The sequence below is a fragment of the Furipterus horrens genome, unplaced genomic scaffold (genome assembly GCF_987537825.1).
Source record: "Furipterus horrens unplaced genomic scaffold, mFurHor1.1.pri manual_scaffold_4, whole genome shotgun sequence".
Lineage (NCBI taxonomy): Eukaryota > Metazoa > Chordata > Mammalia > Chiroptera > Furipteridae > Furipterus > Furipterus horrens.
This window is the reverse complement of record NW_028327174.1, coordinates 38,465,260-38,479,787: the sequence shown is the minus strand read 5'-3', so window position 1 is coordinate 38,479,787 and position 14,528 is coordinate 38,465,260. Positions and strand designations below refer to the sequence as shown.

Below are 14,528 nucleotides of genomic sequence, written 5' to 3'. Positions count from 1 at the left end.
GCACCTTCTCGGAAAAATGAGAATGGGGCAGGGCAGGGTGATATGTTACTGGAGGGACAAGTCCGAGTGTCACTGCTTTATTTAAACCTTCGAGGATTAAAGAGACCCTTGGAAAGTAACTTGTCAACTCGTGGTGGAGAATAGTCTTGGGTAAAGGCTATAGACGTGAAGGAAAAATCGTTATTTGAGAAAACATGTTTAAGTAACTTATATTTAGGATTTAGTGCCCTCGAGACAACACAAAGTTACATAATATCTGTTCAAATGTTGCAAGACTGGCTTTCAGAAGCTATTAAAATACATTATAAACAAGATGTATTCATTTGTTTGGAGTTGTACTTATTTCAAGTAATTGCTTAGTCTGTTACATTGAACGCGTGTATACAGCCATTATAAAGAAAGAAGTCGGGCTATTCACCGAAGATTTCAGGACGTACACTGGCTTAGCTGATTTGTTTATTGATAGCTTTAAATTGATGCAGTTGTTCCAGTTCTCAGAGGAAAAATATGAGAAAAAGAAATTCCATGGTTTTGGGGGTGGGATGGGATGGGGGAAGGAAAGAATTTCTTTTTGAGAATAAAGTTTTACCACACAACTAAGTATTGTAATGGCTCGAGGGTACAAATCATAAAAATACATCAAGCTTGAAAGCCTTATCAAGGGAAATTAGGCCTACTCTGGCCTAAAAAGAATTAGAAAAAACAAATTTATTTTCTTTGGGGGTTAGTGATTTAATTGAAAGAAACAGTGATTTAATTTTTAATAGAAGTTACTTTCAGATAGTCTCTTGCGGCTACTAATCCTAGTTAACAGTTTTCAATACAGTATTCTTATTCTGCCTCTTAAATGTCACGATGGGCAAATTAACTTCTTTGTGCCTTAGTTTCCTTACCTACAAATTGGGAATAATAATGCCTAATTCATGTGGTGATTGGTGAGGGTTAAATGAGTTAAAACATGCAAAGCACTGAGAACAGTGCCTGGCATGCCGTTAACATTCATTATGTGTTAGCTCTTGTTATTTTTAATTTTTTGTTTTCTAACTTCTTTGGTTACTCACAAAATGTTGCCTTGGTATTTAGTCAAAATTACAGACTGAAGAAGACATGTAAAAAAAAATTTCTTTCTGACCCCCAAATAAATGAAACACTACTCATTTTATATGGTTAATAGGTCTTTAAACTCCATCTTCCATTTGCTTGCTTTCTTAAGCTGTTTTCCTAAGATAAACATTCCTTCTTTCTACTGATCCATGTAGTCTTATTACAGTCTAGATCAGCGCTATTGATCTCTACACGCATTGGTAACCTGCTCTCCTTGCTTTGGGGGCCATTCTACTGTAAGATTTTCTGTTTCCCTGACCTTTTCCTTACCATTCCTTCTCTACTTCAATTTTGTTCCTTTTATTGAGTAGTTGCTGTAGTCAAGCCATTCCTTGCCCTTGGTTCACGTTGCAACTGGGCACTTGCTGCTATTTGTTGTGTTGTCATCACTCTTCAGTCTCTTCTCTTAATTTTGATTTTCTCAGTTTATATCACCTTCCGGGTATTCATGTTTTAACTAACCTCATATATCCTCCCATTTTCCTTAAAGACTTTTAAAGTAATTCTCAAACATCATACAAATCTTTGCATTTCTTTTGAGAATTAGAAACAGACATTTATTAAATGATTATTTTTTAAATCTTGAATAAGAACTGTGAGGTAGCCATTATATCCCTTTCCCTCCTTTTAAAATGAAATGATAATAGAGGATTCTGAGAAGTTGAGGATCTTTCCAAATTTGTCACACAGCTAACAAGTGCCTAGAAATTAACCCAAGTTCTTCTAATCACAAAACTCATATTTATACTGTCTTACTTGGCTTCCAAGTAAACCCTTTAATCACTTAGAATGTTATTTATTTTATTAGAATTATGATAAATCATTTTGAAAACATAATATTTAACTAAGTAAGTTTTAAAGTAAAAAGGATAAGCACTTCTTTTGGATATCTGGGTTTATATACTGATACTAAGCTATCTTTCATAGAAATATTTTTATTGTAATGTATCTTAATATAATATAATTAAGTAATTTAAAATTACATAAGTTACAGTTTTGCTTTTCATTTCTAAAGTTCAGTAATGGCTTGGATAATACTTTTTCTGTCTTCTTTCTCATTCTTAGTGAAGATTTGTATTAGTTTTATAGGGCTACCATAACAAATTACTGTAAACTGGGTGCCTTAAAAAAAGTAGAAATTCATTCTCTCACAGTTCTAGAGGCTTACAGACTGAAATCAGGGTATTGTCAGGGCCATGCTCCCTCTGACAGCTCTAAAAAGGACTTTCTTTGCCTCCTCTAGCATCTAGGCAATCTTTGACCCTCCTTGGCTTGTAGAAGCATGTAATCTCTGCCTCAGTCCTCACATGACATTCTTCCATGTGTCTGTGTGTCTTCACATAGCCTTTTTTCTTTTTTCTTTTTGCTTATTCTTTCTTTACTGGATACTTTGTAGATTTACTTCACATGGCTTTCTTAGTAAGGCCATCAGTCATTGGGTTTTGGACCACTCTAACCCAGTACAATCTCATCTTAACTAATAATATTTTCAAAGACCCAAATATTTCCAAATAATGCCCATCCATCCACAGGGTTCGGACTTCAATATATCTTTTTTTTTTTTTAAACCCACACCTGAGCACATGCTTATTGATTTTAGAGAGAGGGGAATGGAAGAGGGAGAGGGAGAGAAACATCGATGTGAGACTGAAGCATCAGTTGCCTCTCGCTTGTGCCCCAAGCAAGAACCCACAGACTAGGCATGTGCCCTGACCAGGAATAGAATCTGTGACCTTTCAGTTTACGGATGACTCCAACCAACTGAGCCACACTGTCCAGGGCTCAGTATATCTTTAAAAAAAAAGATTTTATTTATTTTAAGAGAGAGGGAAAGGGAGGAAGAGAAACAACATGAGAGAGAAACATAGATTGGTTGTTTCTTGTACACACCCAGCCAGGGATTGAACTTGGAACCCAGGCATGTGCCCTGACCAGGAATCACACCAACAACCTTTTGGTTTGCAGGCCAGCACCCAAGCAACTGAACCACACTGGTCAGGGCTCAGTATATCTTTTTGAGGGACACAGTTCAACCTATAACATGTCCATATCTATTAACCAATTAAATATTTTTCATATTGCCAAATATGTTTTAAAAATAGAAGTTAGCTCATAAAATGTGGGTAGCTGGAGATAAATGGTGTTTCCACTTTTGTTTAGAGAAGTAAGAAAACTTAAATGAGCAGATAAACTAAAAAGTGTGATGAATTCTATATTTTAATTTTGGCAAAGCATCTGATAGTCTCATTTTCAAATTGATTCAAGGGTAAAGTATGGGCTATATGACTACATATATTGAGTGTTGATAGTGTGTGTCTCTATGCTCCAACATGAAAGATGGTTTCTTATTTCTTATGCAGTTTTTCAAAGCATTGTCTTATTAGTCACAGCTGTATTCCTGGAGGTTTTTTGTTTTATTTTTTTTATTATATATGCAGTTTAGGAGAGAAATTGGAGGAAACAGGTATGGTACTGAAATTGTCTAAGTATGAAAAGCAGCACCAACCAGTGGACAAAAAATCTAGTGCAACAGCTCCTAAATTTTTAGATTTTGTGGAGCAGTACTAAACATATATAGAAAAAAAAAAAGGAAAAGAGATTGGATGTGAAGACTGAGATAGAACTGCAGTTTTTAATTTTACTAAAGGAAGACATAGAAAAACAAAACTTCTGTTATTTACTCTTATCATTTCATTAAAAAAAGACATTTTGACTTCTGCATTTTTCAATATGGCTGACCAAGCTGGGTGGAGAGAGAGATGGAGTGGGGAAGGGAGCAATAGAAACGGATAGCTGAGTCGAGTCCAAGAGATTCAGAACATAGGGAAAATGAAGAGCAGATTCTGTCCTAGTCAGGCAGTTACAGAGCTGCAAAGATGATTGGTTCTGCTTAGCGTCTTGGGTTTTGGAGGTGGAGCAGTTCTAAAAATGAAGAGAAGACAACACATGCCTTTCTTGTGTGAGGCTTTGCTTAGATTTAAGATGAAGGTCACTGAAGTAGATCTGTTACGTTTACATGGTGAATGTGTACCAGAGGAGTGTCATCCGGTTGTGAGTGCCAAAGGGTGGTGATGGAATGGGGAAGAAGAGAAGCAAATTAAGTGATCCAGGTGCCGAAGTCATAAAGAAATTTTTAAATTTTTATTGAATTTATTGGGCTGACATTGGTTAATAAAATTATATAGGTTTCAGGTGTACAAGTCTATGATACATTGTCTGTATATTGTCTCCTTCTGTCACCATTTATCGCTCCTGGGAATTGTAACTATATGGAGAAAATGATATAAAGTGCTAAAGTGAGAGTATGCACTGTGGTTTGGAGCTTCGACTCTGGAGCCAGGCTACTTGAGATCAAATCCAGGTTCTATCACCTGCCGCATGGCCTTTACTTGAAAAATCACGTAAAAAATTCCTTGATTTTTCTGTGTCTCAGTATCCTTTTCTATAAATGAGATAAAAATAGTATCTAATTCATAGAGTCATTTAGAGGATTAAATGACTATATAGTGTTTCAAATAATACTTGGCACATAATATGAAAGTTAGGCTATAATTCTATGTAGTATATGTGTTTATTTGAAGATAGACTTGAAAAGGGAGGAGGTGGCTGAGAAATCATGATAATACAAGCTACTTTTTTTACCCTTTGAGTCTCAGAGATAAAGTAAGGATTTACAGGGACTTACTACCAGTTGAACCCTGGCTGGTTTGGCTCAGTGGATTGAGCGTCGGCCTGCGAGCTAAGTGTCACTGGTTCGATCTTCCAGTCAGGGCACATCAGAGAAGGAAAACTCTGATTCCAAAAAACCTCCGCTACCTTGCGGCATACCTCTTCAGGGGAAAGGCTAAGGGAGTAAACCCCGACAGAAAATCCGGAGCCGGAGTCCCTAAGGCGGTTTGACGTTGTAGTCAACACCGGCAACTCCTGCGGCGCACCTGAAGCCAAGCTGTATTGACTCCGTCTTTCCCTTGGACCCTTCAGCTGCGAAGAGAGGGGGGGTCTGCTGCATGGGCAACAGCAGACCCTCCATATCACCCTGCCCAGGCTCTGTAGCTTCAGCTTCACTGGAGAGGACACTCCAGCGTCATCGCAAGATGTCGATTCAACACGGGAGGAGACAGATACCGTGTCACTCCCGAGTCGGACTGCACAGCCATTCTCGGTGGTGCAGATAGACTCTTAAGAAGCTACACCATCGTCTCTCGAGACCGACGGCTGCCGAGAGAGAGACTACCAGTTGAACATCATGTTTTCATATTGAGAGCAGGTAGGGGGATTGTTTTTAGGCAGACTTGTTATTGGATAACTTGTTCATATCAGAACAGTGGATCTTTAGAATAGGGCGGCAACTATTGGAGATTCAGTAAGTTTCTTGTATGTAGGTTAGTGCCGAACGAACAGGAATGGGGCAGGAGTAGCACTAGAATAGTAGTCGTGGAAAACAGGAATGAAAGAGGCTAGAGGTTGAGAGCAGCCAAGTGGGCTATACTAGCTAGACTTTTTTTTTTTTTTTACTTATTCCAGAGAAAGAGAGAGAGAGAAACATCCTCCCATTGCTTTGCCCATCCATGTACCCAGTGGTTGCTTCTTTTATGTGTCCTGACTACAGATGGAACCCATAACCTTGCCGTATCAGGACAACACTCTAACCAACTGAGTGACCCAGCCGGGGCACTAACTAGACTTTTAAGGGAGGAGTGCTGAATAGTCTATATGAATTGTTAGAGGCTTTGTAAAAGTAACTCTTACATATCTTTATACTTATGTAAATTTAAAGAAAGCATTTATAAAGCTTGTAAAAATATAGAAAATTTAGGAAGTAAAATTCAGTTTTATTCATTTGCCCAACAATGCTACCTGCTATGTGCCAACCACCGTTCTAGGTGCTGGGGACATACAGTAGTGAACAAAACAGAAAACTTACCTTTGTGGATCTTATACTTTAATATATTTATTTAGGAATGATGGTTTGTTTTGATTGTAAAGCTGTGCAACCATGGGTGATTCTGAGGAAATTTCCCACCTTCCTTCTTTTATTTCTTCCACAAATGTGTATCAATACCTGCTGTGTCAAGAACTAGAGATACAAAGATCAAGTTAGACATGATTCCTGTTGTAACATTACAGTGGAGAAACAGACAATTAAACAAGCAATGAGAAATGGTGTTCTAGGAGCACCTACTATAACTAGTATGTTTGAGGTAATAGAAAAGGATTTTCACCCCCTCAAGAGAGAGATGTCTAGCCTGAGACTTACAGAGTAAGTAGGAGTTAGCCAAATGTAGAGGTAGGGGGAGCGGAAGAAAGGATATTTCTGGTAGAGAGAATAACATGTTGAAGGACTAGAAAGTGATTTAGTTTTATACAATTTAGATTTTGAAGAGAAGTAAGCAGGACTTGATTTTTGAGGGCTTTGTAAACTTTGTTAGGATAGAGTCCAAACTCTTCAAATATAATGGGAATGAACCTATACAAAGGTTTTTAAAGAAAATTTATATGATCACTTTTATGTATTAAAAAGATTATTGGTTGTATGGAGAGCGAATTGAGGAGTAAAGGCTGTTGAAGCAATGAAGTGATAGATTGTGGCAGCTGGGACCAGGGTTCTAGTAAAGAACTTCTCAGTGAGCTCAGAGAATAAAAGGTTGGAGAGAAATTTAGGAAGAACTTAAGTTTAAGAATGTAAGCCATGTTTCTGACCTGTGCTTTGGGGTGGTTTTTGGATACCTGGTGTCGTCATTGACTAGGAGGGACACGGGAGAAGTAGGTTTGGTAGGGTTGAGTATTCATTTTGGACCTGTGGAGTGTGAATTGTCTTTGGAATGCTCCCATGAAAACGTAATAGAGGCAAAGAGATAATACATGTCTGCAGAGAGCTTTAGGCTGGGAATAAAGATTTGGGAAGAATCAACATGTAGATGGAAATTGAAGGGATGAGAGATGTCTTGGATAAAGTGTGGAGGTTGGAAGGGAGGCCCGGTAAAGAACTGGGAGGAAGAAGAATCCACAGAGTAAGCCAAAGAAAGTCTTAGAGGCAGAACAAAAATCAGTGTACTATCGCTTATGCCAAGATAAGAAACTGTTTCAAGAAGAAAAACAAGTGATGGACAGTGTATTTTCTGATTGGCAAAATTAGATAAAGACTAGATGAGTCTGTTGGATTTACTACTAAGGAAGCTGTGAATGACCTCGCTGAGAGAAATTTAGTTAAGAGATGAGCCTGTGCTGAGGAAGTAATCACAGTGGATGAATGGGGACAACTCATTCTTTTATGTTTGTATGTATTGACAGATATGCAGGCAGAGATCAATAGTTGGAGTTGGACGTGAACTTCAGTGGAATGTTTTGTTATAGAGATAAGAAGATTGAACATATTTAATATTTAACTCCAGTAGGAAAGAATGAACAGGAATAGAAAGATTGAAGGAGAATCAATCTTTGTGCAGTTACCACTAATCAGATATAGAAAATAAATTTGATTATTCTCAGTCAAACAGTTTTAGGGAGCAGGGGCATGGCTTATGCCTAACAAACACTGAGACGCTTAACTTACAACTGAGAATACCAGTTTATAACTTTCCTGGGGCTTAGAAAATGTCATGTGTTTTATCTACATGTTCTTTTTTTCTTAGGAAGATCATACACATGAGAAGCAAAATTTTAATCTGAAGGCCACTTTGTGAAGCATGGAATCAGCAAGGGAAGTTAGTTGAATGTTTTTAGTGGCAATTGAAATCAACCTATAAATGCATCCAGCTTCACTTAGGGCAGTAGCCCCTTCATGGACTGGTTAGTAGTGTCCCTGATTAGGACCTGTTCTCTTTTGGACACTGTTTATGATTGCTGCTAGTTTTTACTTCTCTGACTCCTTTTTCTCTATGAATGCCCTTTCTATGTCCTATTCTTTATATTAACCCTGCCCATGGGATTTTAGACAAATCTTTCTACTATTTTTTCGAGAGACACTTTTCCTTTTAGTGGTTTTTGCGACCATTTGATTTATTCTGCAGTTAGGTTTGAGTTTATTAGTACAACTTTGATTTCTGGTAATGCTTTATAGTATCACTTATAGTATTTCTATAAATAAGTCATAAGATTATGTAAATATTTGAGAAATCAGTTATTTTTATGGCCTTGTAACATACTTTAGATGTAGTTGGCATCCCAATCAAAAGAATAGCACTCAATTTTTAAATATTTTTATTGTAAAAATAATCTGGTAAGTCTAACATTTTGTAAAGAAGAATATTAAAACCCTCCCATGATCTACTTTTATCAGTTTTGTGTATAGACTTTCAATTTGTTTCTTGAGTATCTTTTTCCTGTCTTTCATAAAACTGGACCCATATAGCCTTCTAGTCTTTTCTCAATGCATTATGATTGTTTTCTTATTAAATTTTTCTTTTATGAGATTTTTAGTGTTTGTGTAGATGCAGAGTTTTTAATTCATCATCATTTATATCCTAGATATGATGAATTTATTTCTAGGTTAAATGTAGTTAAAAATAACAGTATGAGAAATACTGCACAATCCAGATTATTGCCTTATGATATATTCCTAAAAAAGAGATTTAGTCAAAAGGAGAATGGTGAATAGTTATATTTTCATTAGCAATGTATGAGCATGTCTATTTTACACCATTGTCATTTATTAGTGGTGATGTATTATTTTTATATAGTTGTAAATTTAATAGAAGAAAAATTATTTTGATTTGTGTATTTAAATATTATGAATACGGTTTCCTTCCTTCCTTCATTTCTTTCTTCTATTTAATGTGCTTGTGTCTGTAAGTAGCCTTTCTCTAGTGCTTTTTTTCAGGGTGAGAGTGGAGAAAGGAGAGATGTGAATGAGGGTTAAACTCTTTCTCAAGGAGAAATGAGAATATTAAGTTCTTCCAAGGACATTTGTCAGTTATCTAAAAATAAAAGAAACCTTTATATCTTTTTAGAGGATACATTTATTCATTGTTTATTTCTTAGCATGACTATATGAAAGAAGAAGGTTTTTCTGAAGATGAGGCGACTGAATCGGAAAAAAACCTTAAGTTTGGTGAAAGAGTTGGATGCCTTTCCCAAGGTTCCTGAGAGCTATGTAGAGACATCAGCCATTGGGGGTACAGGTGAGAGTATCAATTCAAATTAAAACTCCTTCACTAAATGCAACTTCTGAGTGAGCCAATCAATAACAGACAGAAATGTAACTATGAGGAAAAGCTCATCAATGTAGTAACTTTTTAACTAGTCTGTCCTCATGTAACACTGTTTTGCCTTAATTTTATTGTGTCTATGTCTGGGTGTTCTCTTTGGCATCTAACTCAGTGTAGATGTGTAGTGTTTATTGAAACATTAACTCAATTTTACCATTTGAGCTCTGGTGAGTATGTGTATTAGTAAGATTATTATATATAAATATAATTTAACTTGGAGGAAGTTATTTAATGAAGTGAAACTGCCTCATTGCTATTTTGGTTAAGAATAAATCAGTTTAGGTGTTATAATAAAAATTCATAAATTTCACCTTATTGGAGAGGCAGCATGGGGTAATAGTTAAGAGCTTAGATAGTGGAACCAGGCTGTTTGGATTTAGATCCTACCTCTTCCCGTTTCTAACTGTGACCTTGAGGACTTTAATCTGTCTTTACTTTAGTTTCTTCTTCCATGAAATGGGGATGATGACAGTATTTACGTAGTTAAGTTGCTGTAATGATTAAATAAGTTAATATTATGAAATGCTTAGAACAGTACCTGGTACAGATAGAAGTATTTGTTAAATAAAATAAATAAAGAATGGAATATATAACTGAGCTACGGAACTATAATAGTATTTACTATTATTCCTTTTTCTGAGAAAAACTAATAAAATAATATTTCAGATAAGATTGACATTTCATTTGGTAATTGTGTACTAAGTTGCTTACTATTTCCAATCTCTTGTGATCAACTTTTGTTAAAAAAATTAGTGCAAGTCCTTGTTGCACAATTCATTTTAAGTGTTTTGTCATAGTATGTGATAGTTCTTTCCTTTTGTCAGGTGTCTTTGAGTTGCTTTTACAAATGAAATATGTTTAGGAGATTCCAAAGTAGTTGAGAGTTTTATTAGAGATTTGGAGATGTATGGTACCTGAGTTTCTTGCACACAGATTGTTGTGGCTACTCAGGATCTAAAACATTAGGCTTTTTTTAAAAAATTGGGCTGCAGGCATAGATGTATTTTTAATTATGAAGGGACCATTTTAAAATTCGTATTGTAAAATTTATGCTTACTTTGATTATTATGTCTGTGATACTGCTATATGTAAGAAATCAAAGTTTTATGTCTTGTAATATTGAAGAAATAAAATTTTTCTCCATAGTACAAATGTTTGTGTTTGTTTGTATGTTCATTGTTCATTAAATCTTCTTTTCTGAGTTGTTTTAGAAAAAAAAACCTATAATGGACATTTTAGGAAGAACGTTTTATAATATTCATTGTCATGGCAACCATTAAGTCATTCTTTGATATATTTAATTTCAATAAAAGTAGTGTCCTAGTATTTACTTTTTAAAATTTGTTTTAATTCTGTTTTTCTTTTTTGTTTGATTTCTTAGTTTCTCTAATAGCATTTACCACTATGGCTTTATTAACCATAATGGAATTTTCGGTATATCAAGATACATGGATGAAATATGAATATGAAGTAGACAAGGATTTTTCTAGGTAACATTCTTCTTCTTGAAATATCTTTAGATTCAAATTGTTTTAAAGATAATAGGCCTTTTTAAAAAAAGTCTAACCTTTTATACTTCATTTACTTTAGTTCTGAAGAAATAATTCTGATTAATTCTCATTAATTGTATACATTAGGTGAAACATTTTAGAATCATTTGAATACTGGTTAAATTCTAAAAGGGAGGTTCTCTGATATAATATGCACTGTATAAAAAGGTTGGGAGAACATAATATGGTCTTTTTAAAGATGTTGAACTGGTAGGAATTATTTAATGTTTTAAAACTATTTACTCTTTAGATTTTGAAATAACTTACTGATCTGTGTAAGCTGGAAAATAAATTATTTAAAGATACATTGTATATGCTTATAATGATTTTTATAAATTGTATCTAAACTAAATTTTAATGTAAATAACATCACTTAAAACTTTGAAAGTATAGTACCTTAATAAGGAGACAGATGTACTTTATTTGTCTTATTGGAATATTTTAATTAACTGAAGATAACAGGTTTATAATATTAAAATTGTACTAAATAGGGGAAACATTTATTTCTCAAATTCAGTCCCAGCTCTGCCATTTACTAGCTGCGTGACTTTTTTAGGGAAGTTACTAAGTCTGTATCAGCATGTGTTTCAGTTTCTTTTTCTGTTAAATAGGGTTAATAATTATAGTACCTTCCTCATGACACTAGTGAGAAGTAAGTCAGCATTTGTAAATTGCTGGTAACCTTGGGTAAGTCACACAGCTGACTTGTTTTGGCCTCAGTTTCTTCATCTATAAAATGAGTATTATTCTTGATAACATAGGTTTTCAAAGACTTATTTTTCTTATTTTGTTTAACACCAAGGAAGCACTTTATTTTTTCCAAATGGAGTCTTATATAATTCACCAAATAAGCCAAGTGGGGATGCCCAGAAGCCTGTCTGCTTAGTCTTATCCCCTGGTTCCTACAGCATCTCCTGGGCCTAAACCCCAGGGTTATTTGGAGCACAGTTTGAACTCTAGACAACTTTAAGACTATGAATCCCTAAAAATCTATTGAAAAAATTTTTGAAGCTCTAAAAATTTCTTTTGAAACCTGATATAAAATCTTAGAGTGAAAAATGTTTTGATTGGCAGCACAGGACGAGACTGATATTGATTGTACTCATTCTTTTATTTAGGGTGCTTAATTAATTCTAACATTTCAAAATTAATTTAATTTGATTTCGTCACTTGAAAATAAAGCATTAATTGAGCTTTTTAAAAAGGCCATGCAAAACTTTAAGCTTCAGAGGTTTTTTCCTGGCAGTTTGGTTGCATTTATTGAGTCACACAGACCTAGTTTCCAGTATACCTTTTCAGTGGTTATATGATCTTAAGCCAGCCATTTATACTGCCCTGAACACCAGTGTCTAATCTACAGAACTGTGAAGCCACCTACTTTATAGGCCCATGATAAAGAATGAGATAATATTTGTAGGGAATCAGGCATAATGCTTGATATATAGTATTTATTTGATAGAAGAGAAAGACTTGCAGTTGCTAATCCTTGATTTTGAAAGTTGTTTTTTTTTTAAGATTTTATTTATTTATTTGCAGAGAGAGGGGAAGAGAGGAAAATAGAGATATCAATGTGGTTGCCTCTCCCATGCCCCCAACTGGGGATCTGGCATGCAAGTCAGGCATGTGCCCTGACTGGGAATTGAACCGGTGACCTTTTGGTTCACAGGCCAGCAGTCAATCCTCTGAGCCACACCAGCCAGGGCTGATTTTGAAAGTTTTAAGGAATATTGTACACAAAGGTTATGTAAACACAGGTTAAGACTTATTTTTTGAGTTTCTTAGAGTTTTTTAATTTAATATAATTAAATTACAGGATACTGTATTAAAAGCTTGTTAATTCTGAAAGGCTTTTGGAATGATTGCAAAATAGATTTTTACTTTGAAAGTACTTTTTTTTTGGCCATAAGAAATACTATCCAAGTTCTGACACATTCTTCTTGAAATTCAGGTTTTTCATAGAATTGACTTCTATTTCTCGTGTTTTGTTGATTACTTGGTAGGTACTAAAGTTTCCTTTTTGTCTTTTAGCAAATTGAGAATCAACATAGATATTACTGTTGCCATGAAGTGTCAGTGTAAGTACACCTTTAACTTCATGAATCTGTATATAGTTATGGTTTAAATAATTGCTAGTAAAAAGTAAAAACCACTGGTTGTGCTTTTTTTTATTTTTCCTTTACCATATCTTAAAATGCTATTGCAGTGTTATTTAATAATGCAAGTTTTCTCCCCAACTTCTGTTCTTTAAATTTCTTCTCTAGAGAGAGAAGAGACTTAACATTCACATTAGTATAATTAAAATAAAAGAAATTGAAGGATATTTTTGTGAATCAGTTTTAGTTTAGGTATATCCTTTACTTCTTTCTTGTTTGGACTACCAGTTTTTACACCTACGTTTCTCAAGAATATCCTGTTTCACTCTTACAGTTTATCACCCTTTACTTTTACTCTTGTATATTAAAATACAGATCCAAGTATTTTAAGTTAAGGGATCCCTTTTCTGTTTTCTTCACTGACTTCACTTGATTATACTGTTAGAAGTGAAATATTCCGGAAATGTTTGAATCAGAGTGCTCTCAAAAAATGAGGATATTTTTCCTAAAAGTTATCTTTAAATTACTGCTGGAAAAGTAGAGACCAAGAATTCATTAGTTCAGACAAAGATATTTAAAGTGTGAAATAGTATTATCCAGTTAAGGAAATTAATTTCGGGGGGTTTTATCACAGAACAACCTTAAATCTTTTTTCCTTTTCTACTTATTTTTTTCTTATGTTAGTGATTTTAAGAGAAAGAAATGCTTTGTAGCTAAATTATGAGCTAGTGTTAATACTGAATACATCATATTTTACCTTATTTAGATGTTTGAATACCATTAGAATTCTAGCCTTTTCAAATAAACTTTTTCTATTGATATTTAAAAATCATCCATCAGTAACTTTGTCTTAAGATTTTTTAATCTCTCAAAATAATTCTTATAGTTAATATTTTGTGTAGCAGCCATTTAGTACTTGTGATTAGGTTCTTGCCAATTTTTGCAAAGTTCTTCAGTAAACTATACTTTTTACTGTGAGAGTCTGAATCATCTTTTTACTGAGCAAGAGTAGAAAAAACATTATTAATTTTTAGAATAATCTCAACCAAATCTATATAATGCTATTATTTTAACTTTTAAATAAACACTACAGGAAAGTGAGTTTTCTGTTATCTTAGTTTGTTAGTTTGTATCAGAGATAGTTTGGCCCTTAGCACAGAATGTAAACCTTCTAATTTCTTTTGTGCAGACGTTGGAGCAGATGTGTTGGATTTAGCAGAAACAATGGTTGCATCTGCGGATGGTCTAGTTTATGAATCAGTAAGTTTGATTCGTATGTTTTTAAGAATAGTGTTTTTTGAGAAATTGTTCCCTTAAAAACAGTTTTTATATTTTCTTTTGGTTTTGTCTCAGCTGGTTTTTAAAATATATTTTCTTAATTCAAAAGCAATCCATATTCTTTGTAAAAAATTGGGGGTGGGGGGAGTTGTATCTAATACCAAAACCTTGAGATAATCATTGTTAGCATTTTGAATAAGCCTTTAATGTCTCTTTTATGTCCTTATTCTTATTTTTCACTTTCATTAATGTTTTCTAATAGTTTCTTTTTCTCTTTTAGAGTTGCTATAGTGATG

General features: G+C 34.3%; 1 protein-coding gene across 1 annotated transcript in view; it reads left to right on the top strand.

Annotated features, from left to right (window-relative positions):
• Positions 1–14,528, top strand: part of ERGIC2 (ERGIC and golgi 2) — a 39,125-nt gene that overhangs the window by 623 nt on the left and 23,974 nt on the right. The window contains exons 2-5 of the mRNA XM_090272968.1: positions 9,085–9,224; positions 10,693–10,801; positions 12,890–12,936; positions 14,144–14,214. Coding sequence (XP_090129094.1) covers positions 9,119–9,224; positions 10,693–10,801; positions 12,890–12,936; positions 14,144–14,214 — 333 coding nt within the window. The 5' untranslated portion in view covers positions 9,085–9,118. The remainder of the gene's footprint in view (positions 1–9,084; positions 9,225–10,692; positions 10,802–12,889; positions 12,937–14,143; positions 14,215–14,528) is intronic.